The sequence below is a fragment of the Eretmochelys imbricata genome, chromosome 10, assembly GCF_965152235.1.
Source record: "Eretmochelys imbricata isolate rEreImb1 chromosome 10, rEreImb1.hap1, whole genome shotgun sequence".
NCBI classification, from domain to species: Eukaryota; Metazoa; Chordata; order Testudines; family Cheloniidae; genus Eretmochelys; species Eretmochelys imbricata.
In genome coordinates, this window is record NC_135581.1 from 9734310 (window position 1) to 9762215 (window position 27906).

A 27906-nucleotide genomic window follows, 5' to 3' on the forward strand; every position below is an offset into this window, starting at 1 on the left:
AGGGACATAACTGATCTAACAGAGGGAGGGAGGAAGAAAGTGCTTTCCAAGTTATTAACCTGAAACACCTCTTCTAAGTCAGCATATTGGCTAACTTGGCTTGAAGACAGACAGCTCCAAAACAGCAAGGATAGATGAACACCAAAAAAAAACAAAAACCCACAACAGTAAGTGTCTACCCCTTCCTAGCTTTCCTTCCCCTAAGATTTTTCCTGTACAGGCACTTTCTATATTACATATTCTTGGGGACAGAAGAAATTCCAGTCAGGAAACAGGCCTTTCATCCCAACAAACAGAACACTCCCACAAATAAGCAACATTCAGAAGGAATTTTAATTAACCAAATGGTTCAGGGAAGGGGTGGGGGAAACCCAAGAAACAGGATATTGCATCTTAAAGGTTGCATGTCAGTCATGAGGCATGCCTGCAAGCCAATGCACAGGAAACCATTTGGACCTTTGTCAGTGCAGAACCAGCCTCAGCATCCAGAACCACTTTTCCACTCCTTCCTTATATATGCTAAGTATTATATACATATATAAAAAAATACAAACTTTAGTTTGTTATAAAGTGGCTTCTCTCGCCAATGCTTGCTTGGCACATGAATGCATGCAAAGCTAGTAGGTTGAGGACTGCACAAAGAGCAGGTTTTGGCAACAAAACAAAAACAAAACAAACCCCGCCCAAAAACAAAAAAGCAAAACCACACACAGCTAAAATCGATAAGCAAGATTAAAAGCCACTGAATTGAAACCATATATTTTTTCCAATGGTATAGAATTAGGACTACAGCTACAACGTTTAAAACTGTTTTTGGAGTCTGTCATCCTCTCTCCCAATTCATGCCAAAGTTCATAGCAGCATAACACGAGATTCCTCAAGAAACATCAGGCCAGTGTTCTCAGCTTTAGGAGTGAGTTCACAGGTCAAAAGTTCAGTCAGTCCGAAGAATCATGGGAGGATGCTCACTGTCTTCGTCCAATCGTAGCGCATTGGTTTCATCTTCCAGGCAAGCTCCACCCACTGCACCCAGATCCTCTGTATAGGCTGCAGAAACAATGATAGTGTTTGGGGTTCAGTAGCAAAAATTGGAGCTTGGATGCGAGAAAGCTCCTGATGCAAGTTTATAAGCTGAAGTACAAGACACTACCTGCAACAGCACCATTGCCATTCTCGATTGGCTTTGTCACAAGTCAGTGTTTTTTAAAACTACGATTTGCTGATGAGGTCATCATCAGACTTCCAAATTTAAGCAAAGCTCACTCCCTTGTTCTGAGCAGGTGGGCTGACAATCTTGACCCCCTCCCCCGACACTGCTGTGATCACCACAGCATTCACCCTGGGACGGTGAAATGTGTCATCTCCATGGCCAAATCTTCTGCCAGTGTGCCACCAACAAAGGAATTGAGGGTACTCATACTGGTTATATTAACTATATACCTGGTCTCCACTCACTTAGGGAACCCTAACATACTCAAATTCTGGTCTCCACCAAGCCAGTACAGATTTAATCTGTATGTCAGACTGGTGGGACAGTGGCAAAAGTCACCATGACAGCAACAGAAATATTGGGGTATCTTGTGCAACTCTTACAAAAGGACTGCAGTCCAAATGCTGCACAGAAGCCGGTACCAAGAGTCTGTCCAAACACTACGTAAGGTTAACAAAACATCATAACCTAAGGCACATATTACTATGGTGTCCCAGTACAGTTCCATATTCAGTTCTGTCCAGACTGCCCAGAAAGTAGCAAAGACAAACGATCTGTCCCGTGAAGCTTCCAAAGTTGCTCTCAGGGTCACTTAACAGCTACCTTCTGTTTCCACTATGACTAACAGAACAAATGCTTCATAACAGGTTTACAGAGTCATAAAGATAAAGGCCAAAACTTGGAAGAGCACAAGAAGCCATCTTGGATAGAATCATCTTTAGAATATTCTCCCAGTTTTCCAGCATTAGCCTTACCGTGTCTTGTGGGTGATGAAGGCACATAAGTACCTTTTGTCACAGCAGCACTATACGTTTGTGCTACTAGTGGCCGGTCATGTGACGCAGACTCTAAAATTTCATTGGCTGGCTCCATACTGCCATCTAGCCTAGTGGGCAGAGAAAGAGATTAGATGTGCAGAAGTGGTTCAAGGAACAACCACCAATACAACTGCAGTCAATACTCCTGCACACCAACTGTGCAAAACCTCCACATTAGGCATGCAAAAAAATCATACATGTGTAATATTAATAAAATCTTTTATGCCTTTGGTCACTGTAATCAGTTCCTCAATCTTCAATGTCACACATCACTTGCATTGTGACCGAGAGGCGTCAGCCTTCCAGAGAATTGTAGGGAAAGCATTTGGCGGACTGCATTTCTCAGCACAAACACTGAAGACAAATCATCTAAAATTATGCCAAAGGCATAACGAGTTATGTGGCTGGAAGCAGAGGCTAGATACATTCAGACTAGAAATGCATTTTTTTAAACAATGAGGATTACCCAGTAGAACAATTCACACAGTAATGTGGTGGATTACCCATGACTTGAAGTCTTTAAATCAAGATTTCAACTTTTTTGTAGAAGATATGCTCTTGCCCAAAAAGATGTTATAGCCCTGATGCAGGAATTATTAGGTGAAATTCTATGACCTGCATTATATAGGTGGTAAGATTAGGTAATCATAAGGGTGCCCTTCTAGCCTTAAAAACCTATGAATCCTTGCTATGCTATCAACCCTGATCTCTCCTAAACCATTCTAGACCTGCTACTAAATAGACCATGTGGCCAGCCTACAGACAAGGTAGCTCACAAGTAAGCCTGTCCCATGACATTAGATATTAGTGCAGGAGCCAGTTTCTGTATTTGTAAAATGGGGATGATGTTTCCCCACCTTTGGAAAGTTCTCTCATCCATGGAAGAAGTGTGTTAGGTGTCATGTTTCATATTCTTGTTAAAGTAACTGAACCACCAGCTGCGTGGCAGGAGATGGGAGTATAGACTGACAGCAGATTGATTCTTGACTGCAATCAGACAGCATTAAGTTTCTGCTATGAAAGTGATGCTTAGTGTAACAGTTACTAGGAAGGAAGAAGCAAGGAGATTCTAAAGGTTACTCACCTCCTGCCACTGCTCTTAAAAATATCAATACAAAAATGAGCTCTAAGATTTGAGTTCAGCAGGAGGAAATGAGTTTTGGAACAAAGATTTTTGTCAGTCCAGTTATATTAGAAAACCAAACGTGACAAGTACACAGGTGGGACCGAATCTGGACTTACTTGTGCTGTTTCATTAGTGTGCACTCTCCTCCTTCCTGTGGGTCCAGGTTGTACATATAGAGGTACCCATCAGAAGCTCCCACCAGTAAACGGGGAATCTTCTGGATTCTAGAAGAGATTAGGAGAGGACACAGAAAACCAAGTTTTAGGAATGGGAGTGTTATACCAGCAGAAAATTGTGGTTTCTAAGTGATCGCTTTCCCCTCACTGCAGCTCATAAGAAATCTGGTTCAATGGCTACATATGCAGGGCTCCCATGACAAAAGTAACATGCAGGGGAATCTGGCACAAAACTACCACTGACATTAAAGGGAGCCATTTGTGTAGGTCTCGTGCATGTCAATTAACTCACATGTGGAGGCAGTGTTGTCTAATGGCTAAAGGAGACAAGGAGTCAAGCCTCTGGTTCGCACACGAGCTCCGCTACTCACTCACTGTGGCACTGCATGGCACTCAGTTTTACCATCTAACATGGTGATATGCTTCCCTACCACACAGGCATGAGGTGAGGCTTATTTAATGTCTGCAGAGAGCTCCGAGATCAGATGAAATGTTATTAAATGTAAAATGAAACCTGTAAGTTTGAGTAGATCAGCACAAATTTATTAATTCCCCACAAAACACATTTAATACTGCACAGTTTATTGCTTTGATAGCTGTGCCAAATGCGCCACTTTTGGTTCAGACAGAATGAAGACTAAAAGGTGTGTAGTCGGTTAAAAAAAGATTCACAAATACTACACTTTTACCCAAATTTCAGAGCTTGTCTTAGGAATTGCAGGCCCCAGATTTGGCACCTTAAAGTCTTCGGAATTGGATAGTCACGACTGTCTAATACAACAACTTAATATCAAAATGCATTAACATTTCATTCAGCACTAATGGGGAATGAATATTCTAGGTTTGAGTCTGTTTTTAAACATTCTTCCTTCACCAGGAAGGATTTCTGGAAGCTCACAAAATCCTCTTTAAAAAGCAATTCATTCCACAATCATCCCTAAAGAAACTTTATGCCTTCTGTTTCAGTCGGGCTCTGAGTAATTAGTTTTCACACACTGTTCCTGAGCAGGACGAAGCTTTGAAATGGTTAACAAATGGCAATCCAATCCCTGATGTGTTCTATACGTTAGCCATTTAGCTATAGAGGAGATGTGTGACCTGACAAGCCAGAAAACCTTGGAACATTATCTATTCTGTCAAGGCTTCCTTTGCTTGATACTGGCAGTCCACCAGGTGGTGGGAAAAAACCTCATCTCCTTACTCACGTGGCAAGAGTACAGATGTTTTTGTGTCCACAGAATGGCAGGCGAACTGTAGCAAAGGCTCTGCCCTGGTTAAACATTTCTGTGACTTGAGAGGGCAGATAGCTTGTGGAGGCCATCAGCACTTTTCCGAAGTAACCTGTCCAGGTAGTGGGCTCTTCCTGAGGTCTACAGTTCAGGAGGAAGAAAAGGGAAAGTTGAATTCAGTTGTGTACTTTGACATTAAAAACAACCTGCAACGAGAGAAGGATGTCTGGTGGTCTTTTTACTTTATGTATAAAGGCTCTTTTCCTTGTTTGCCCCCTCCCCCTTAGAAATAACACTACTGATAAGTCTGGTATCCCCTATTTTTGTTGGGCTTCTCACTGCAAGTCTCATGTACTATGAGCACTCTTAGCCCTTTAGCGAATGGATAGGCTGTTAAATTGCTAACTTTTTTCCCCTATTTATAAAATTGCATGACAACGTGTTAACAAAAATTTAAGCAACCTGACTATACAAAAGAATCACTTCCATTCTCAATCAAGTTTCACTATTGTTTATCATAATCCAACCATTTTCCAGAGTCTCAGGGCATGTCTACACTTACTTCCGGAGCGATTGATCCAGCGGGGGTCGATTTATTGCGTCTAGCAAAGATGCGATAAATCGACCACCAAGCGCTCTCCCGTCAACTCCGGTACTCCACCAGAGTGAGACGCTAGGGCAGAGTCGACGGGGGAGCGTCAGCAGTCGTCCTACCGCAGTGACTTAGACCAACTTAGCTTGCCCCCTGCCCAGTGTAGACCAGGCCTCAGAGACAACAGTAAACAACAACAACTGAAATTCTAATATAAAGATCATGCAGGAAAACTGAAAAACCTTTCTAGAACTCCTTTATGCATCATGAAGCAGCAAACAAGGCAAAAATCCAAATTCCCTTTGCAGGTCACCCTTGAAATGATAATCTAAGAGTGTCAATATGCTCCATGCCCTCAACCCACACAAACATAAGTGTTTTTAGTTGCAGCCTTTTATGGCACTCCATGCATGTCAGTACTATGATATATGCAGGTGGGGAGGTTGACTGACTGTGTAGTAAAAGGCACATGTGATTAAAAAAAATTTAAGCGTCCCCATTTTTCTCCTAAGGATGTTCCAACTTATAGAAATAGTTTTTCTATTTACAGAGGGACATGTGTATCTCAGCAGCTGAATTCAGCCAGTTGATCCACAATCGTCTTGCTATGTCCTTAACAGTAAGGGGTTTTCAAAAGAAGGAAGTGTCCAAGGTCCTGAGAATTCATCCAGACTGCCAAACAACAAGTCTGTTTCTTGAGCACTTCTGAAACTTACTTTTCTTTCACAGTCTCGAGTTTGAAGATGTGCACTGTTTCTGTGTTACTGGATGCAGAGAGGAACATGCCATCCATGCTGAAGGCCAACGAGCAGATGCTTACACACCTAGAAGAGAGAGTAACTGCATAAATGTCTACATACTAGTGCTATGCCAAACAGGAAATGGAGAAAAGGTATCATTAAGTCATATGGAGCTCATGAGGCTCAGTTAAAATGGGAATATTAGTCCCCCACACTAGCATACAGGAGTCTTTGTCACTGAATATTTCCAGCCTCTTCAGTTATTAATCCAGCTCCATTGTGCAGGCCAGGAAAAAATTCTGGAAATGTTGCAGAAAGGTGGAAAGAGACAGCTTTCCTTGTTCAGTCTCGTATCAGAGATTTACAGATCACTCACATTTAAACCAAGATCTCCAAAGGACTTAGAGCCTGTGTGCACTGCCCTCTGTGAATCAGAAAAGGGAAAACATTTCTAGAGAGAACATTCTGAACTGTTTTCGTTGATATTTTCTGTTTCGCTTACAGAGAGACAGAATCTCAGGCTTCTGAGTTTGGACTTCCCGTTATGCACTAGATTTCAACTGAGACACCAGCTAGGGAATCAGCAGGCATCAGAGTCCAAATTCAGCCTACCCATCTCTATACAAAGCCCAGTGCAACTACATGGGTAAGTATCACAGAAACTGTAGTACTATACCAGTGACTTATTGGAATCAAAATCGTTAAAGAGATTTGAAGAAGTGTGAAAACAAGCTATTTACACGTTATTTTTCGGTCATGAAATCTGAGCGTGCCCCAAATGCGAACTTGATGACCTTCGTGAAATGAGTTTGTTAGTCTCAAGAGAGGCCAAGGACTGAATGACTCAGAGAACACACACTTGAATCAGTTCTTTTCAACACCTATTCTCGTGTTTTATACTGTAAATTAGTGCAGCCACACAGTACCATAATCATACCAGATACTTTACAGGAGTTGACCTGCGTCAAACAAGTACCTGCACCAATAAATTTCTAATCTAAAAGCAAGAGCAAGTACAATACTGTATGGCAAGTTTTGGAAGAGAAGGCGGCTAGCATACATTCAATTGGAAGTCGTTCCAGGAACACTGGATATTGGGAAAGCAAGAGTGGGTGAAAGATACTGTGATGCTGGCAGACCAGGTGCCAGCTCATGCCAAGGTCCCCATGTCACAACTGAGCAATGATAAATACATAGCTGAAATCACTATGGCTCACCTGTGTGTTAGCCCTGTTAAAATAGGTATTATAAGAATGTGTGCAGCATTTGTTGCTTCTCTCCCACCCAGCCCCAGTGAGGATTCTTACTCCTGAGGGCATTCTGCGCCAAAAAATTTAAAATTCTGCAAATTTTATTTGTCAAATAAACGTGGAGGCTCCAGCATGGCATTGGGGAGCACAAGCCACTGGCTGCCACAGAGATGGGAGATCACTGTGCAGCTCCCTGCTGGGACATGGACTCAGCAGTGAGACTGCACCCAACCCTGACACAGCATAAAGACCTGGCCTGCCCCAAAAGCGCCTCAAGGCCCTGCCCCTCCATGTGGCCAGGCAGGCTCAGCAAGCCAGGATCCAAGTGTGGAGGGGCTTAATGTGGGGTGATCCAGGTGTGGGTCGAGAGAGTTCTGTGTGGGGAAATCTGGGTGTGGGCAGCTCAATGGGGGGCGGGCAATCTGGATGCACAGGGGCTTGTTGGGGGGTTCTGCGTGCAATGGTAATGAGACTCTGCGGGGGGGGGGGTCAAGGTGAATGTGGTTGGGGCTCAGCAGCGAGGAGGCCTGGGTGTGTGTGGGGAGGGGATAGAGCTTAGGAGGGAGTCTGGGTGTGGGGGTCTCAGTGGTGGTTCAGATGCTGGGGGACTGGGGACAGTGATTTATCTCTCTGCCAGCTGCCCTGGGCATCTGAAACACATTGCTGGGGCAAGTCGCATGACTGCTCTTGTGACTTCCCTGCCAAAAAATGACTCTCTCATGGGGAAGCAAAAAATCTGTGGGGAACACAAATTCTGTGCAATTGCAGTGGCACAGAATTCTCCCAGGAGTAGATGAGTCATGCAAGTGGATTCCTCCCATGAAACTGAGTTTGCACATAGCAGGAGAGGGAGAGAAGCCCCCAAATAAAAGGAACTAGGTATGCAGCTTGGACTCTGGGAGGCAAGGTTTTTCTTGGCATAGGCAAGAGATCTTCAGCTGCTTAGCTTGGGTTAGCCCTAAAGGACATACAGAGCTTGCTGATTATAGAAGCTTCTATTACCTTTTGAAACTTATTTGTGTGTATATTTTTACCTGCTTTAACCTTGTAAAATAACTCTGGTCTCTTTTTCCTATTTAATAAAACTTCATATAGTTTATTATAGGATTGGCTACAAGTGTTGTCTTTGGTGTGAGATCTAAAGTGCAACTGACCTGGGGTAAGTGAGTGGTCCTTTGGGACTAGGAGTAACCTGAATATTGAAGTGATTCTTGGTGTAAGGGACCATCTATCACAAAGGTACATTCACCTGGATGATAAGATAGGTTGTAGTACTGAAGGAGACTAGATATGACTCCACATTAAAGCTGTTTTAGTGCCTGAAGAGTTCACACTTGATAATTGGTTGGTGAAATCTCTATATAGAATTCTCAACTAATTTGGGGTTTGTGCCATGCTTCCTAGCAGTCTGCCCTGAGATTGGTACTCTCACTCTCGAGTCACTGTAGGCGTTACACATAATGATGCAGAATTCAGGAGACAAGCTTGAATAGTCTGTATGGAGGGGCTTTTGGAACAGATGAGTAAAGAGATGTAGGCAGAAGTGGATTAGTTAGTGCTTTGCAGAGATGCTTCGACTTAAATGTGGAATGGGGATGTCTGTTCAGAGATCTGGGGTTGGAGAGAGATGGTAAGATCAGAAAGAAACAAAACAATCTTCCCATTTGAATATACAGAGACAGGGAAAGAGCAGAGTATAGGAAGGTGAAGGCTAGAGGAGAAGATCACAATAGTCAACAAGGAAAGTTACCAGAGCATGGACAAGTATCTTAATACTGACAAAGGGACAAATTTTGGAAATGGTGGTCTGAAAAGCGGAGTGTGTGAAAGGGAAGGGAAGAAGAATTGAAGAGGTCACCAAGATTGAGCCTGGGTGATTGAAAGAGCGGTGTTATTTTAACTGGGTTTTTATCTGTCACCACTGTTACACAGAATTCAACTGTTATCTAGTCCCTATGAATGGTCTCAGTTTAGAAAGACAAGAAAAAACACTTATGAAAAATGCAAAAATGCTCATTAATACTATTAGAATCTAAAGAACCCTCTGACACATCTGTAGCGAACGCTTTTAATGTTTACACTCAGTTTCACAAAAAAGTAGTGTACTTCTAACATTGAGAGGTAAGAATAATTAAAATGTATTCTGAAGGTTTTGGAAGTATATTAGAACCTTCAATGAATGCCAGTATAGCCAAAGGTTAAGTACAAGACCTTGCTTGTCATTGCTGTAAAAGACAGACAATATATACACATAACTGATAAGCTCTCTTTAGTTAGAAGCTTCTGATGACATTGGCAAACAAAAAACTGCTTGAATAGCTTTGAGCTAATGATATAGGAATATATTATTATAATGTACATTTGTTATGTAGGTGGAGAAGTCCGAGGAAAGGGATTGCTCCTTAACACTGCCTGCTTCTGATCTCCTGATGAAGCTGCACAAAGCAGACTATCACCTGTTCATAATTAACGGTAACTGGAAATTGAGTGAAATTTAAGTACAATGTAAAAGTGTCATTGCATCACACGTGCCATTACCAATCAAAGCTATAAAATTAAGATTCTGCCATTTATGAAAACATGTATAGATCTCAAAATTAGACTTTCATAAGTGATCCATTCCGTGTCTCCCAATCCCAGTTTCTGGCAAACGGAGGCTAGGGACACCATCCCTGCTCATCCTGGCTAATAGCCATGGATGGACCAATCCTCCATGAATTTATCTAGTTTTTTGAACCCTGTTATAGTCTTGGCCATCACAACATCCTTTGGCAAAGTTCCACAGGTTGACTGTGTTGTATGAAGATATATTTCTGTTTTAAACCTGCCACCTATTAATTTCATTTGGAAATTCATTTCATCAATTTCCCTAGTTTGTGTGTTATGAGGAGTAAATAACACTTCCTTATTTACTTTCTCCACACCCAGTCATGATTTTACAGATCTCTGTCATACTCCACCCCTTAGTCATCTCCTTTTCAATTAAAGCCAGATTCCAGTAAGACTTTTATTGTTCACTTCTGTTAACCCCAGAACAGCTAGCAAGTAGATCTGAAAAGTTCATCTCGATCCTTAAAATATTCTAAAAATCATAAAAGGTACATTGCATAAAAACCACCCTCATTCTTCAAAGTAAAATAGACTCCCAAGTGGTCAATTTACCCCTCCTCTGAAAGAATGTTCAGATGACCGCAACCAGACATATGTAGTAGAAGTGACGTATACTTAAAGTTTAGTGTGGTTACTCTCCACACCCTAAGATTTAGCTCACTTTCCTATATGATAGTATTAACACTCAGCAACGTCTCTTCATAATAGGGAGTAGTTGCATAAGCAGCTCTAGTAACAAATTATTGTGAGGTGAAAGAGTACTGTTTTTCCTAAAGGCAGTAATGCACCACCACACTGAAAGGAGGTCACCAGGTGCATTGTATTAAGCATCCACAGAGGTTTAACTTTTTAAAACCTAGATTTTAAAAGGAAAAACTTAAAGCAGCTCTTCATCAGCTATGTATTGCACGTGTACATTGCAGAAAAGTTAGGTGAAAAGCCAATACATTTTCTCTAAATGGCAAAACAGTTTTGGATGCTTTATAATGAAGTAAATAGAACTGTATGTATGCCATTTTTTCCAAAAGCGTACTTCAAGATTTGTTTTGCTCCCTTGCTCTCTATATATTGCAAGTCTGTTGCATATGTTCTCTATTGCCTCAAGCTTTTAAAATAAGCTTTTCTCCTTTAGAAGTCAGGCCTTCACTTCCTTTTCTTGTTGCAAGGCTTTTGGAGGGCTGGATAGATCATGAGAAACTGTAAGAGCAAGCATTTTTTGTTCCCCATTTCCTTCATTCAACAGGAGAACACCTGGCCCAATTTGAACTTCTTGTATGCTCTATTCTGATTGAGACAGACAGTGGAGAACCAGGGAAAGGGGTTGGTTAGAAATCATCCTAAAAATCAGGACAGCATTCTTCCTCCTTACAACTACAATTTTTAGGCTAACTCAAGCATTTCTTGACATACTAGCCCATAATCAGCAAAAACGGTCAGTGTCTAATACGGATATAGTTTTCTAAATAATATGGTTCAGCAGTCCAATGAATGAACCCAGTTTTGGGCACAAACATCAGTGTTAAATCTCTAAAGCCCCTCAGTAGTTCAGATATCAGAAACAAATCTCACAAGTCTTGAGCAGGAAAGATGTATCTTTCCTAACACCCGCATCATTACCCCACCACAAGCAGTAGCGCTATAGCCAGCATGGCTTGATGTGCATTGATACAGTCCGTCAGCGTGCTGGAGCGTCTTTATGGTGGAAACATATCAGAGGTCTGCAAAGTGCGCAGGCTGTTGGTCAAGTCAAAAAGAGCTGCAGAGGGCCATATGCTCTTTTGCTTTCTCACAAACCTGGTCTGTAACTTTAAGGGATTCAGGATCAATTGTAGCAAAGTATAAACTTTACTTCAGTTACTATGACTCATGGCTATACAAAAAGGTCAACGACAGAATACATTGGAAATCTACCGCAAGGAACAAGCTTCAGAGAATGAGCTTTTTTGAACTTCACCTCTTCACTCCCCTTCGGAATTCAAAGAGTTTCTGTCCCTCTGGAATGGAAAATACTCGGATCACTGTCCCCTATGAAGAAAAAAACCAAGCCTCATTCCTCAATTTAAATACCCGCTTTGTGGTTCTCACTCTAGTCAGTGTGCACAAAGATCAGAGTACCATCACAACCAGTTCATACTGTGCAATTCTTGTCACAATTGCTGCACACCAGATAAGAGTCACCCAACATAAGCCAGTTACATTTAGCCTTTGGGTTTATTTTTAGAGGGTGGGAAAAGCAGAAAGAGGATGGGCTTAATAGCTGACCTACGAAGTTAAAGAGAAGGAGTTGTGTGTCAAGGAGAAGCCTTTTCCCTTTCTAAGTATACTTAGAACAGTATTTCTTTTCTTTGTGGAAAGGAAATGCAATTAGCACTACCTCTTAGGCATGGTACCATGTGATAAAAGTAAAGGCAATGGTATGCACTTCAGTTCAGTTCTGAGAGAGAGTATAATATTCCAATCTAATACAGAATGAGACACGCCTGTGCTGATCTGTGTAATTCAGATAGAAGTGGTCAGTCTGTGCCAGATACAGGCTATCATTTCACTCTATTCCACTTTGACTTTTACCGTCTTGTTTCTGTTTTATGATTCTACCTTCCTAATAATATGCAAGATCGCTAACTTCCAATAAATATACTTTATCACTGATGTCCTAACTACATTACATCTGATTGTCTGTAGTCATTTAAAAGCCTTGTTACCACTAATACCAGTAGCTCCTAATTCAGAGAGTTTTAATTATACCAGCCAACCTCTTTTAGTACTTGTGAAACATTTAGGATACTTGGAAACACTACAAAGTAAGCTTCACTCTGATCCATATAGTCACAATCAAATCAAAACCTACCTTTTCTGATGCCGTGGCAAGTTTAGTGCCATTTGCATCAAAGGCCAATGCAGCCAAGGGACTATCATGAGCTGGGATCATGTTAGCAGCTCTCTGCAAGAATAAGCCAATATAGAACTTAGTATAGTGCAGATAAAAAAAGTAAAATCAAAACAAAAAATGCAAGGCTGGATTTTTAAGAGAACCCAAACAGACGTACATTATCTGTTTTAGACCTGGTAATATACTAGAATGTACAGCTTCACGAAAACATCACCACCATTCATAGAAACGACTGACAGCACAAAAGATCATATGGAAAAAACTGTCATATTAAAAATGTCAATCATGAGATTAATAAAATAGTCATGATGAATCAGTTTTAAATCGCACTGTTAAAGTGTACAGTGCTCACTTTATATTTTGATTACAAATATTTGCATTGTAAAAAAGAAATAGCATTTTTCAATTTACCTCATACAAGTACTATAGTGCAATCTGTATGGTGAAAGTGCAACTTACAAATGCAGGTTTTTTTTTAAACATAACTGTACTTAAAAACAAAACAGTGTAAAACTTTAGAGCCTACAAATTGAAGCATGAAGAGGCATATGAATAATTAGCACATCTGGCATGTAATACCTTGCAATACCAGCTACAACAATGCCATTTAAACACCTGTTCTCACTTTCAGATGAGATTATAAAATAAGAAGTAGGCAGCATTATTTCCCATAAATGAAAAACTTGTTTGTCTTAGCGACTGGCTGAACAAAAGTAGGACTGAGTGGACTTTTAGGAGGTGAATAGAAAAAAATACTCTTGCTTTTTTTACAGTGCAAATATTTAATAAAAATATAAAATGAGCACTGCACACTTGATATTGTGTGTTGTAATTGAAGTCAATATATTTGAAAATGTAGAAAAACATCCAAAAACATTTATAAATAAATTTAAATTGGTATTCTATTTTTGCTTAACAGTGTGATTAATCGTGACTACCTAGTTAATTTGTTTTGTGTTAATCACATGCATTAACTGAGTTTTTCCTAGGGCTTTCAATCTATAATGCTCAACCCTAACCACTAATCCAGAGGTGGGCAAACTTTTTGGCCCGAGGGCCACATCTGGGTGGGGAAATTGCTTGCAGGGCCATGAATGTAGGGCTCAGGCAAGGGGTTGGGGTGCAGGAGGGAGTGCGGGAGGGAGTGCAGTGTGCAGGAAGGGGCTCAGGGTGCAGGAGGGGGTGCACAGCGCGGGAGGAGGCTCAGGGCAGTGGTGCAGGGAGGGATGCGGAGTGCAGGAGGGGACTCAGGGCAGGGGAGGTGCAGCAGCGAGCTGGGGTGCAAGCAGGGAGTTGGGGTGCAGGAGGTACAAGGGGGCTCAGAGCAGGGGGTTGGGGTGCGGGGTGTAGAAGGGGTTCAGCATCCAGCCCGGCGCTGCTTACCTGAAGCGGCTCCGGGGTGGCAGCGGTGTGCATTGGGGCCAGGGCAGGCTCCCTGCCTGCCCTGGCCCCCGTGTAGCTCTAGGAAGCGGCCAGCACTGCATCCCTGCAGCCCCGGGGCGGGGGGGCGCACTAAGGGAGGGAGGCAGCAGCGCAGAGAGCTCCACATGCTGCCATCACCTGTGGATACCTCCCCTGAAGCTCCCATTGGCCATGGTTCCCTGTTCCCGGCCTATGGGAGCTGCGGGGGGGGGGGGTGGTGGAGGCAGGGGCAGTGCACGGAGCTCTGTCCCTGTCCCCTGGGGCCGCAGGGACATGGTGCTGGGCACTTCCCAGAGCAGCGCAGGGCCTGTGGCGCCACGGGGGTGGCAATCCCAAGGGCTGGATCCAAAGCCCTGAGGTACCAGATCCAGCCCGCAGGCCGAAGTTTGCCTACCCCTGCACTAATCAAATGTAGTATTACCCCTTTACTGTGTTCCGCTGTCTTATGCCCAGCTTCGGTAACAAACAAGCTATAGTAAAGACCTCGTTCCACAATAATGATCTCAAGTAATTTGAGTTTCCGTTAACTCCTCTTTGAGCCTATTAAGCTAAGTCTCAAAAAAGCACATCTTTAACGGTGCCAGTAGCACTGACAAGGACTCTTACCAGATTGATGGTGTCAAAGACTTGCACCTCTCCGATGGTCGCACTCCCTGGATAGGCCAGATAGCAGTTATCATTGTTTATTGACAAGGCGCACAAGCCTATGAAGGATGAGCAAAAAAGGATTAAAGTGGCAAAGGCCAAAACTTACCCATCAGAGATTTAGTTCTATATTCAGATCAAGCTACAAAATATCAGAACTTAACTCAAAGCCAGTGTCCTCAGAAGGGTCTTAAATGGGATGGGGGCTGGACAATCTTAAGGCCAACAGCCACCAGTTTAAAAAAAGTGATCATTTTAAGACAGAAATAGTCATATGGAAGGTATAGAAACTGTGATAAAGAGTCAAGAATTTCCTGGGTTCACAGTTCGTGATACCTAAAATATTATCCCTACAGATGCATTTTGCAGTGTTGCCATGCAAATTCTGGTGACATCTTGCTCATTATGGTTTCTTCAGTGTTCAATTATGATCAAATCTGAATATCATCCCTATGAAATTTTTCACCTGACTGGGAAAATAAGGTACTAAAAAAAATAAGTAGTTTCACATAGGATGGCAGAGATTATTTTATTTGTGATTATTTTATTTGTGATGGTATGAATGCAAAGAAATTCTCAAAATATCCACTTAGTGTCACAGGGCAATTTCAGCACCCTTTGAATCTGAATATACTTCAGGGTCTAGCAGCTAACTCCCACTGTCAAGTGGGAATAAAGATTTTATTAATGAGCGCTCTACACAATTTCCTATAAGAAACAGTCGCACACAATGAAAGACTATACATTTCATGTGTTTCTTAAATTAAATGAGCCCCAGATATTCACCAGCAGGGTTGGGGGGCGTCTCCCTGATTGTATGCAGCACCTTCATATCTCGTATGTTATGTATGTATAGAGACTCTTCTAGGCATACTATCAGCCTCTAGAGAAAGGGGACAGGAAAATAAAGACAAAATTAAATATATTAAAAGGAATTTGTACAATTTCTAACAGATTACCACAACCTGTGTCCAACACATATTAGGCAATTTTCAAACACAAAGGCAGAAAGTCCTTGCCCAGTGCAATGCTAGTCATTTCTGAGTTGATGGGAAGTAGTAACATTAAGCTAAAGAGGGTGTAGATTGTTTCAGAAGACTGCTCTATACTGAACATTTATAGGGGCATAGCTACATCAACCAGTGGTGTAAGAACTCCACACCCCTAACTGACTTAACTATAGCAACATAACCCCTAGCACAGATGCAGCTATGTTGACAGAAGATGGCTTACTTCTGACACATCTAACTCAGTTTGAGGAGTTGGTTGTTTCTACACAGACATAAAAACCCCTTCTGCTGGTGTAGTATGCATCTACACCATGAGTTATGTCAGTAGAGTCTCTGTAGTGTAGATATACACTCATGCTCAGCAATACCCAACAACTGGGTTACTTGCACACCCTGAGATTTAAGGTATATTGTAGGGTTGAGGGCTGTATTAGACAAAGATGCAACTTCCAAAGTATTTCCCATATAGAAAGCATTAAGTTTAAGGAACTCTGATGTAGTTCTTTAATCAATTATTGAGAACGATGCCCTGGGGATGTTTCACGACAACATTCATACTCAACAGAATTTCACACAAATTATGATGTTAATTGCCTATACCCTTCCAGGGCTAGAAGCAGGAAAGTTAAAATTAGCAGTTTCCAACTATTTTTTGGCACCAGAGGGAAATAGTACTTGGCAGGGGCCAAATCCCCAGCCTGTCAAGAGACATTTCTACACCCAAACATTATTACTTACCTGTCTGTTTAGTTTGACAGCCAGGATTGTATTGGAATAGCTGTAGTTGCAAATCTCTGTCCCCTTCTTAAAGTGGCAAACTTTCAGCTTGCGTGGGGCTTTAAGGCTAACTATGGCCACCAAGCTACTGGAGAACAGCCTCTCCACGATGCACACATCTTCTGTGTCGGCTAAGGAGTTACAAAAGGGAAAGGGAAGTAAGAAATTCCATTAGAGAAAAAGTACCCTAACAGACCACAAAAAGACTGAAGTCAATCCACAAGAAGTGAGAAGAGAATGTAAACTTAATGTGCGAACAGAACCATATACACTGAATTCTGATTTACAAAGCCCCTTCTTCACATGCCATAATATTTTACATGTTTGTAAAATAAGGGTATTTTAAAAATACGTTTACTTGTTGTGTGTGTAAATATTATTAACAGGATACTGAATGGCTGCATCAAAATCTCATAAAAGGAAAGGATCATACATTGTGTAACGTATAGTGAAATGAAAAGGTGACTGCCTACATAAATGCAGTACCCCTGTGTGTGTGAAAAGCTTTATGATGCCAAGTAACCTGGAATTTATGCAGACAGAAAAACTACTGTACTCAAGGTAGTTGGTAAATTGGTTGTTCTGAAACTGTAAGGGCCACCGGCTCTAGCTCAGTGGTTTGAGCACTGGCCTGCTAAACCCAGGGTTGTGAGTTCAATCCTTGAGGGGGCCATTTAGGGATCTGAGGCAAAAATTGGGGATTGGTCCTGCTTTGAGCAGGGGGTTGGACTAGATGACCTCCTGAGGTCCCTTCCAACCCTCATATTCTATGATTCTTCCCATGGCACTTTCATTTTTCTGAGGTCTCACATCTGAAAACTGACCAGGCATGATCTCAAATAGCTGTAAAAACTGACATGGGGACTGAGCATCTGGATAATTCACTGAGACAGAAAGCAGCGACTCTTTCTCCCTGCTGGATCAATAGTGGCATTTTCTAGGACAGCTGGCTGTATATATGTATTTAATATTAAAGTGGAAAGAAGAAATGAATCTGTTAAGTATCTGAACAGGAGAGTGCTTATCAGATGCCTACAGCCGTTCTAGAGCTGTAAATAAATATCTACTAAAAGCCTTTTGTTCCATTATAGACTCAGTCAAGACAAGTTCCTTGAGCCTTCCTGCCTTGATCCATTACTGTAAATCTACCATTTCAAAATCAATATTTGGATTAGTGCAATGCTGATGCTTGCCAAACAGGAAAACTGCCTGAAAGAACTATTTCTGAGGGCTTCAGAGGCATCTCTTGGTACAGTCAAGCAATTGATACTCTTCTCACCAGCCAAGCCAGAAGTTGCCTGAAAGACTATATTTATCTGTCCAATCTGTCTAGCATATGAACACATCCAATACCCTACACACTTGTTCAGTATGAGTGAGTTTTTAGCTAATTCATTTTGCAAATATATTTCAGTTTTTACCTGAAATATTTAAAGAGGTCCCTGAGTAAGATGTGCATGCACTCCCTACTACAAGAAGAAAAGAAAAGAAAAAGGAGGACTTGTGGCACCTTAGAGACTAACCAATTTATTTGAGCATAAGCTTTCGTGAGCTACAGCTCACTTCATCGGATGCATACTGTGGAAAGCGTAGAAGATCTTTTTATACACACAAAGCAAACAAGAGGCTGTGCGGCAGCTCTCCAAAACCACTTTCTACAAGCCATTACCCTCTGATCCCACTGAGAGTTACCAAAAGAAACTACAGCAGTTGCTCAAGAAACTCCCTGAAAAAAGCACAAGATCAAATCCGCACAGATACACCCCTGGAACCCCGACCTGGGATATTCTACTACCCAAGATCCATAAACCTGGAAATCCTGGGTGCCCCATCATCTCAGGCATTGGCACCCTGACAGCAGGATTGTCTGGCTATGTAGACTCCCTCCTCAGGCCCTACACTACCAGCATTCCCAGCTACCTTCGAGACACCACTGACTTCCTGAGGAAACTACAATCTATCGGTGATCTTCCTGATAACACCATCCTGGCCACTATGGATGTAGAAGCCCTCTACACCAACATTCCACACAAAGATGGACTACAAGCCGTCAAGAACACTATCCCCGATAATGTCACGGCTAACCTGGTGGCTGAACTTTGTGACTTTGTCCTTACCCATAACTATTTTACATTTGGGGTCAATGTATACCTTCAGATCAGCGGCACTGCTATGGGTACCCGCATGGTCCCACAGTATGCCAACATTTTTATGGCTGACTTAGAACACTTCCTTAGCTCTCGTCCCCTAATGCCCCTACTCTACTTGTGCTATATTGATGACATCATCATCTGGACCCATGGAAAAGAAGCTCTTGAGGAATTCCACCATGATTTCAACAATTTCCATCCCACCATCAACCTCAGCCTGGTCCAGTCCACACAAGAGATCCACTTCCTGGACACTACAGTGCTAATAAACGATGGTCACATAAACACCACCCTATACCGGAAACCTACTGACTACTATTCCTACCTACATGCCTCCAGCTTTCACCCTGACCACACCACACGATCCACCGTCTACAGCCAAGCTCTGCGATACAACCGCATTTGCTCCAACTCCTCAGACAGAGACAAACACCTACAAGATCTCTATCAAGCATTCTTACAACTACAATACCCACCTGCGGAAATGAAGAAACAGATTGATAGAGCCAGAAGAGTTCCCAGAAGTCACCTACTACAGGACAGGCCTAACAAAGAAAATAACAGAACACCACTAGCCGCCACCTTCAGCCCCCAACTAAAACCCCTCCAATGCATTAAGGACCTACAACCTATCCTGAATGATGATCCAACACTCTCACAAACCTTGGGAGACAAGGCCAGTCCTTGCCTACAGACAGCCCCCCAACCTGAAGCAAATACTCACCAGCAACCACATACCACACAACAGAACCACTAACCCAGGAACCTATCCTTGCAACAAAGCCCGTTGCCAACTGTGCCCACATATCTATTCAGGGGACACCATCACAGGGCCTAACAACATCAGCCACACTATCAGAGGCTCGTTCACCTGCACTTCCACCAATGTGATATATGCCATCATGTGCTAGCAGTGCCCCTCTGCCATGTACATTGGTCAAACTGGACAGTCTCTACGTAAAAGAATAAATGGACACAAATCAGATGTCAAGAATTATAACATTCAGAAACCAGTCGGAGAACACTTCAAACTCTCTGGTCACGCGATTACAGACATGAAAGTTGCTATATTACAACAAAAAAACTTCAAATCCAGACTCCAGTGAGAAACTGTTGAATTGGAATTCATTTGCAAATTGGATACAATTAACTTAGGCTTGAAGAGAGACTGGGAGTGGCTAAGTCATTATGCAAGGTAACCTATTTCCCCTTGTTTTTTCCTACCCCCCTCCCCCCGGACGTTCTTGTTAAACCCTGGATTTGTGCTGAAAATGGCCCACCTTGATCATCATACACATTGTAAGGAGAGTGATCACTTTAGATAAGCTATTACCAGCAGGAGAGAGGGGTGGGGAGAGGTATTTTTTTATGCTTTGTGTGTATAAAAAGATCTTCTACACTTTCCACAGTATGCATCCGATGAAGTGAGCTGTAGCTCACGAAAGCTTATGCTCAAATAAATTGGTTAGTCTCTAAGGTGCCACAAGTACTCCTTTTCTTTTTGCGAATACAGACTAACACGGCTGTTACTCTGAAACCTACTACAAGAAACAGTCTCAATACCAAAGTTGCTGTAGGAAGAGTTTATACCAAGTTCTTTTCATTATTAAATGAAACCTTAATAGATGAAGGATCCTTCAGTTTCAATCAAAATTTCAGATTAACTAGCGCATCAGGAGTGGTATTCAACTTGTTAATTGCCTTGTAATGGTTCAGACATGTTTACACAGAAACAAGCTTGCATCCAAAGTATGAGAGAAACATCAAAATAGTTTAAAGAAGCCTTGCAAAATTCTATTCACCCTCTTTTCCAAGCCAAGTAGTGGTGTATGGGTTTTTTTTGTTTTTCTGTTTTTTTTTTAAAAACAGAGGGGAACGAGTGATTACTTTTTCAACATGGGAAGAATGAGCACTTAGTTTTTGTGCCTGGGCTAGTAAGTTTTCACAATCATGGTTCAAAGCAGTGGATCTCAACCTTCTTGATGCCATGGGCAACTTTCGAAAAGAAAAAAGTCAGACCAATCATTTATTTTTAATATGTCAATTTATCACAATTCCAAAAATGATTAAATCTAGAGAGGTAATGATGCATCTTGACTTTAAAATACATTAAAATGCTTATTGTGATCAGTTTGGTGCAAGTAGTAACTGACAGTACAAGTTACACTCTTCAGATGTACTGCCATGTTGTTCCAGAGTGCTTCATAGCAAATATACCATTTTTACAAAAGGGAAGAGAGGAGGAACAGAAAGAACCTAGCTGCTCAGGGTGACTGTTCCCTCCTCCCCTCTCATGAAAAATGAATCAGCTCCTCCTTCCTGCCACCCTCCCCTGGCAACCCAAGACCTGGAATGAGGGGGTCTGAGAGGCTCCCACTGGACCTGCCACTCCCCCAGGCCTGGGACTGGGGTTGAAGAACTTCTAGAACACCAGCAGAAGTGTTGTCAGGGGCCAGGGTACATGTGGAAGTGGCATTCTGCAGAACTGATGTGGGGCTCAATGGAAAGAATGTAAGTGATCATGGTCAAGAAGGAAATTACTGGAACTTTGACAGACAGCAGATGCAACCACCATTAAGGGGACCAGTTCACACATTACCCCACTCTGTGTGCTCTCAAACGGTCAAAAATACGTTAAGAGCTAGGAAAAATTCCCAGTTCCCCTCCTCTAACCAGATACATACTACATCTCTTGAGTAGTGTACTTCATTTAGGCTATGTTTACAATATCTCTTTTGTTGGTCAGGAGTGTGGGAAAAAACAAAAACCACACCCCCGACTGTCACAAATTATACCAACAGAAGCACTGGTGTGGGCAGCGCTATGTTGGTGGGAGATGCTCTCCCGCCAACATAGCTACCGCTGCTCATTGGGGGTGGTTTAATTATGCTGATGGGAGAGCTCTCTCCAGTCAGCACAGAGCGGCTACTTGGGAGACAGCACAGCTATGCTACTGAAAGGTCTCTAGTGTAGAAATAGCCTTAGTGATCTACTTAAGAATTTGCAGAGTTTAATTCTACAGTAGAAAAATACAAGAGGTACCAATAGAGGATATGAATAGCACAGCATGTACACAACCATTTAGGACCAAAGTCAACACCAACTCTGCCCAACTTCTACACCAGAGAAACCCCAAAATACATTTCTGCAGGGTTAAGCTACCTTGTGCATAGGGTGTCACTATGTAGAAGTAAAATTAACATTTTGTTAAATCTGTTGCCAAGTCATTAACTATTTTCCCTCCAGTTATTTAGCAAGTAATTATACATACACAATGGAAATATCTTTATTCTTTACTTCTCTATTGCAGGAACTGCATGCTCCGTGGGTGGAGGTCAAGTCAGGCTAGCTCAACAGCTCACCAAGCGATCACTTTCTTTTAAAAAAGCTGCTAAAGCATGAAGTGCAAGGTAGGTCTTTATACTCACAAAGAAAGCTTTCAAAATGTGAACAGAGCATCAACTAATGTAGATGGTCTAAAACAATCCCAAAATGTGCTGGGAAGCACTGTGGTCCACGGGATAGGGCACTGTGCTAGGAGTCAGGAGATTTGGTTGCACTGGTGCCAACTGTAATTTCCCCAGGGGTGCTGGACCCCCGCTGCACCCCAGGCCCTGCACTCACTCCACCCCACCACTTTCTGCCCACACTCCACCTCTCCCCGCCCCCCGCATACCACTGAACAGCTGATCGTGGCAGGTGAACAGCAGATGAGCTGATTGGGGCCCATCAGTAGGCAGGAGGGCTGGGAAGGAGCTGATCCAGGGGGCTACCAGTGAGTGCTGAGCACCCACTTTTCCCCCCGCAAAGGGTGCTCCAGCCCTGGAACCTATGGATCTTGGTTCTGTGGGAGTTCTGCCAGGGATCTGCTGTCTGACCTGAGGTGTATCTCTGTGCCTTGGTTTCCTGCATCCTTGGTCTCTCTTGTGTATTCAGATAGTCACTTTCCCAAAAAGCTCACAATCTTATTATGTATTTGTACAGAGCCTACCACAGTGGGGAACCCATCTCCACTGATGTCTCTAGGTAGAACAGGAATAAAAAATGAATAAATATCAACTTTTTGTTTTAATGGTATGTTAACATCTAAATTAGCAATAGAGTTCAGAGTTAACAGCTGACGTCACTGTCTACAGAGCAAGAATTTTCATATTATGAAAATATGTCTATAGTCTAGCATGAGTGGCACCTCAAATGGGTCAAGCTTAGAAATGTACCCTTTTTTAAAGTATTCAATTCAGCTTCAGTCAGTTGGAATAGGATGGGGGTGAAGAGAAGGGGACTGGAAGGCTGCAGACATTTCATTGGTTTTGGTGAGGAAAGCAGAAGCTATTGAGCAGCAAGACCCTGAGGTATTCTCTTTTTACAACTTGTCCCTGTAACAAAGACACTAGGATGCAAAACAATGCCATAATTAGTTTTTTTTTTTTTTAAATAAATTAGAGTAAAGGCTATGCTAACTGTGGACCCCATGAGATCTTTTCCACATAAGTCACATCACATTATGCAGTAACCAATTATGGTGGCCAGAAAACACCACTTCCTTTGGTGACTTACCAGAGTTCACAGTATGCCGCCTCTCTCTCTCTCAATATAGATATATATATAAATAAAAATAATTAAAACCTCTTAGTAGTCCAATTGTTTCTTTCATGTATGTTTCACGATAAAATTAAAGCCCCAACCACATGACTTTCAGTCAACTTTAGAAAAAACAGTGAGACCTGGCTTAGTCTGCCAATCAGTCTAAAAAAGTCCCCCTCCCTACCCTCCCCCCAAAAAAGTTAGAAAAGGACACTTACTACATTCATAGATCTGTTCCAGTTTGTCCACAGAAGAAAGGGAGAAGAATTTGTAACCTGACTTACTGCCAACAGCTAGGGACCTGCAAAGAAACATCAGATTAGTCCATTAGGAACAGAAACTGAATAGACTGTCAGACTATAAGCAGCAAATTTCAAAACTCATTTTGTGATCAGCTCAAAAGGAATGGTAGTTGAGAAGCTTGACAGAAAAATTGACACTGAATACTCAGTTTTTCTCAACAGAGAGAAAACCAGATGGTTTCAACATTTGTCCCAAATGGGAAATTATGTTTCACATTTTTAACAGGGCACAACACAGCCTAATTTAAGTCTGAAACCTGAAGCAATCACACTAGTGATTTTTTCACCCCATTCTGTACCCCAAACAAAAAGCTTTAATTTAGAGTTAAGGTTGCTTAAGCAATGTAACCCAATGGAAAAATACATAATTACAACATCACCATTAAAGATGGGCCGCAATGGATTTTTTTTTTTTTTTAAATAAAGCTTGTGCTCATTTTTTGCTTCTTGATGCTGTACAAGATTTTTTCCTACAAAGTTTCTGCCAGTTTTCCCACCTGAGAAGTTATGGAATGTCAATTCTGGTTTTGCTAGAGGACTCTTTGGACTTAGAGTTGTTAGCTCTCCTCATTTCAACACGGGTACCATTCTGTATCTTTAAACATTGGGTTTCTTTCTCCAAAATGCTAGCCACTGATGTTAAACAGATGTTAAGAGCAGAACAAAAAGTTTTAAACAATTTAACTTAAGACCTTCCCCCTCCCTCTGCTCAGTTTGCACTCTTAGCTCATAATGCCATTTTGTTAATTTTCCAGAGTCTTCAAGAACAGGACTTGAATTATTAATATAAAGAACCCCCAGCAAAAAAACCTTTAAAAGTTCCTCTTTCATCATAAAACAGCAAAAGACAACATACATAATTTGTCTCCCTTTTCACATGACTTAATCATCTTTGAAAATAATTTTACATAAATATCCTACCTCCTTTATAGTTCATACAGTTCGTTAACAATGTGAACATGTGGAAATTCAGTTTGTACATTCCAGCAACCTGAACTCTGACCCACAAGTCATACAAACTCTTTCAACAGATTTATCATCAGAGCTTGAAAAAGTCACTCAACTATAAGCCCAAAGACTAAAGCCTATTAGCCAAGGTGAAGAATACCTGTGTCACCATCACTCTAAGCCTACAGGCCCTTGAAATTTAAATGAACATAGTACACTATAATTGTAAAACATTAACAATTAACTTTCTCATTAATATTATTTTAAATGCAACTTACTCTTGTTATACTTTCCTTTCCTGACTTCAAAAGTCATCCGTATTTAAGTTACAAGGGTTCCAAAAAAAAGTTAGACACCAGCCCTGAAGTTTCAAAAGGTGACATTTTTAACTCCTCTGAGCTCTCAAACTATTAAACAGATTTACATCCATCTTCCAAGAAATTTAAACCTGTGTGTAAGTGATGTAATTTCAGTTAAGAAAACATGCTTTCCTACTTTAAAGGATTTTAACTCAACAAAAAAACTGCAACAACTATTGCCAAAAAACTGTCACTACCAACACCTTTAACGGTTTTGTATTTAAGATGTCTGGGAGAGGAAGCAGTAGTAAATCTCTCCAGAATCAGTAACATTCTTATTAAAGGTATTTCATTTAATGCAGGTATGAGGAGGGCGTAAAAAGTTTAATTTCTTTTTGTTGCCATTGTTCTACGAAAACACCTACAACCACACTAAATTTACTTTTGACAACATTGAAAATATATTGGACAAAGAGCAGATTGCATCCGATAAGTTTATGGGATTTCTTTAACCTTTATAAGGATGAGTCCAGTGAATGTTTATCTGGATTCCATGAAAGTATCTAAGATTGTAAATTAGGAATGCAATGAGTTCAATTCCTCAGCTGTGTCAGACACCAAGGATTTCCCTTAAACTAGAGAGACGAGATACAATCATTTGATTTGGAATGGCATTACAAATCTCACTTCATGAAAGCACACAAACATGTAACTGGCTTCAAATAAATCGAGTCACAATGCAGAGTTGATTACTCTATTGCAATACAAGCTACAAGGATCCACTATGATTCCCTCATGGGCAGTTTGTTGCTTCCTAGTAATAGGTTTACAGAGAAGTATCTCATATTTAGTATGCAATACCTCAGTAACCTTCTGTTTTATATTTATACATCTTAAATGGGCACTATAGCAGATGGCTGTATCACCATTGCATTGACAGGTCCACACACACCAGAAAGGGTCGTTTTACTTTTGTCATCATTTGGATCACCTGTAGTTCCTTCTCCATTAAAAAAGGCTTTAAATGCTACGGAAGCAGGGTGGATAAAAATCAATGGTTTAAAAAAATAATTAAAAAATCAGATAAAATGCTTTTTGAGGAAAAAACCTATCTAAAGATAGTTTTAATTAAGATATATTATAGCTCAAAGATATCTCATCATGGAAGAGGGATTATAAATTCTAATTCTATAGTATGAGTCAATATATTCATGTAATGTTTAAGAAAAGTTTTGTAAATAAGTTTCAATAGTTCATGGATTAGGGACCCAATGTTATGAGGTTCCAGGGGCTTCTGTATAGATTATTTAGGTTAATCTTTCTATCTACCCAATGGGACTCAGAGCTCAGTTTAAAAGATACCAGAGATGCTTAGTTTTGTAGTTCATAGACTGTGGATGTGTCTCCAGAGATAACATGCTTGTTTACAGGCAAAAATGTTTTAAAATAAATAAGTAATATACAGGTGAGAAATAACAGACCTCAACCCTATTGTCCCTCTGCAAATTTGCGTACACAAAGTCAATCCCTTACCTCTCTCTAAAAGTGCAAAGTTTCAAAAAGTTCAATGAACAGAAGATTGTTGGGGGTGGAATAGATCTGGACAAGGAGAAGTTGTCTGGAGATAAACGTGAGAAGGGAGGGACAGGCAGCAGAAACAAAAGTAAAACTGTTTGAGCAACATATTCCAGAAGTCTTGAGGTCTCTCTCTCTCAGTGTATCATGGAATCATAGAATATCAGGGTTGGAAGGGACCTCAGGAGGTCATCTAGTTCAACCCCCTGCTCAAAGCAGGACCAATCTCCAACTAAATCATCCCAGCCAGGGCTTTGTAAAGACTAACCTTGAAAACCTCTAAGGAAGGAGGTTCCACCACCTCCCTAGGTAACCCATTCCAGTGCTTCACCACCCTCTTAGTGAAATAGTGTTTCCTAATATCCAACCTAGACCTCCCCCACTGCAATTTGAGACCATTGCTCCTTGTTCTGTCATCTGCCACCACTGAGACTAGCCGAGCTCCATCCTCTTTGGAACCCTCCTTGAGGTAGTTGAAGGCTGCTATCAAATCCCGCCTCACTCTTTTCTTCTGCAGACTAAACAATCCCAGTTCCCTCAGCCTCTCCTCATAAGTCATGTGCTCCAGCCCCCTATTCATGTAGCGGTCACTGATTTGAGATCTACCAGACCATTCTCTCACTAGAAGGGAAAACCTATAATGGCAGCAGGCCATAAGAGAGACCCACTTTGGGAATACGAAGCATTCAAGAAATATATGTTTGCGAATGATGTTTTAAAGAAAGTCACACCAGCAAACTGGGGGAAGTCACTTAAGCACTTGGATTCAGAGACTGTTGAAGTGATAATCTCACTTTTAACAGCAGTAGCTTCTTCTGCCGGTGTCGAAAGAATATTTTCTTCTTTTGGACTAATTCATTCCAAATTGAGAAATTGTTTGGGACCTGAAAAAGCAGGAAAGCTTGTTTTTTTTTTTTCCAGATTATGAACAAACAGGAAAATGAAGATGAAGACGACTGAGTTAGCTACAGAAGCCAATATTTTAAGTTTCTCATGTTGACCTGGCTGAAATAGTCAATTTAATTTTTCTTTTTTAAATATTTCATTTAACTATTTTAGTTAAACAATTTTAACAAAAACAAACCTGATTTTAAAAACTTGAATATTTAACTAAATTAAAAAATTCATATGCTTGTTTTGTTAAAATATTATATGTTTGCTGTTGAAGAAAAAAATCCAGAATACATAACATTGTTGTTTTAGTTAAATAAAACAATTTAAATGTCTGTCTGGTGATGTTCCCCTCCTAATGCAGCATGGCAATAAAATCCTCCAAATATTAATGATTAACCTGTTGAACTGGAGATATTTATGAAGTCATTGGGAGGTGAACTATCTGCTTCAATTACCTTTGGTAAATGAAATAACCAAACAATCATTATTTTCTGATATAGCTGTAAAATTAATCTGAAAAGTTTTCAAAATAAATCACTTAAAAAATGTATAATGTGTACTTTTTAAAAATGAAACCTACATCTCTGAGTTGTGAAGAATATGTATTAAGGTTATAACAACCAACAAGAATGCACTTATGTAGAAATCCATGATTAAAT

The 27906-nt window shown here is 41.1% G+C and overlaps 1 protein-coding gene and 1 long non-coding RNA gene across 2 annotated transcripts in view; one reads left to right on the top strand and one right to left on the bottom strand.

Moving 5' to 3' along the window:
- Positions 1-314: 314 nt before the first annotated feature.
- WIPI2 (WD repeat domain, phosphoinositide interacting 2) overlaps positions 315-27906 on the bottom strand; it is a 35803-nt gene continuing 8211 nt past the window's right edge. The window contains exons 2-12 of the mRNA XM_077829187.1: positions 23448-23530; positions 16457-16626; positions 15495-15591; positions 14670-14767; positions 12600-12692; positions 11706-11776; positions 5868-5975; positions 4536-4700; positions 3271-3378; positions 1966-2096; positions 315-1047 (exon numbers count right to left, since the gene is read on the bottom strand). Coding sequence (XP_077685313.1) covers positions 935-1047; positions 1966-2096; positions 3271-3378; positions 4536-4700; positions 5868-5975; positions 11706-11776; positions 12600-12692; positions 14670-14767; positions 15495-15591; positions 16457-16626; positions 23448-23530 — 1237 coding nt within the window. The 3' untranslated portion in view covers positions 315-934. The remainder of the gene's footprint in view (positions 1048-1965; positions 2097-3270; positions 3379-4535; positions 4701-5867; positions 5976-11705; positions 11777-12599; positions 12693-14669; positions 14768-15494; positions 15592-16456; positions 16627-23447; positions 23531-27906) is intronic.
- LOC144271684 (uncharacterized) lies at positions 5885-27705 on the top strand. The gene is made up of 5 exons (XR_013347400.1): positions 5885-6043; positions 6396-6537; positions 8237-9613; positions 21956-22055; positions 27275-27705. It is a non-coding gene; the product is annotated as an uncharacterized LOC144271684 (long non-coding RNA).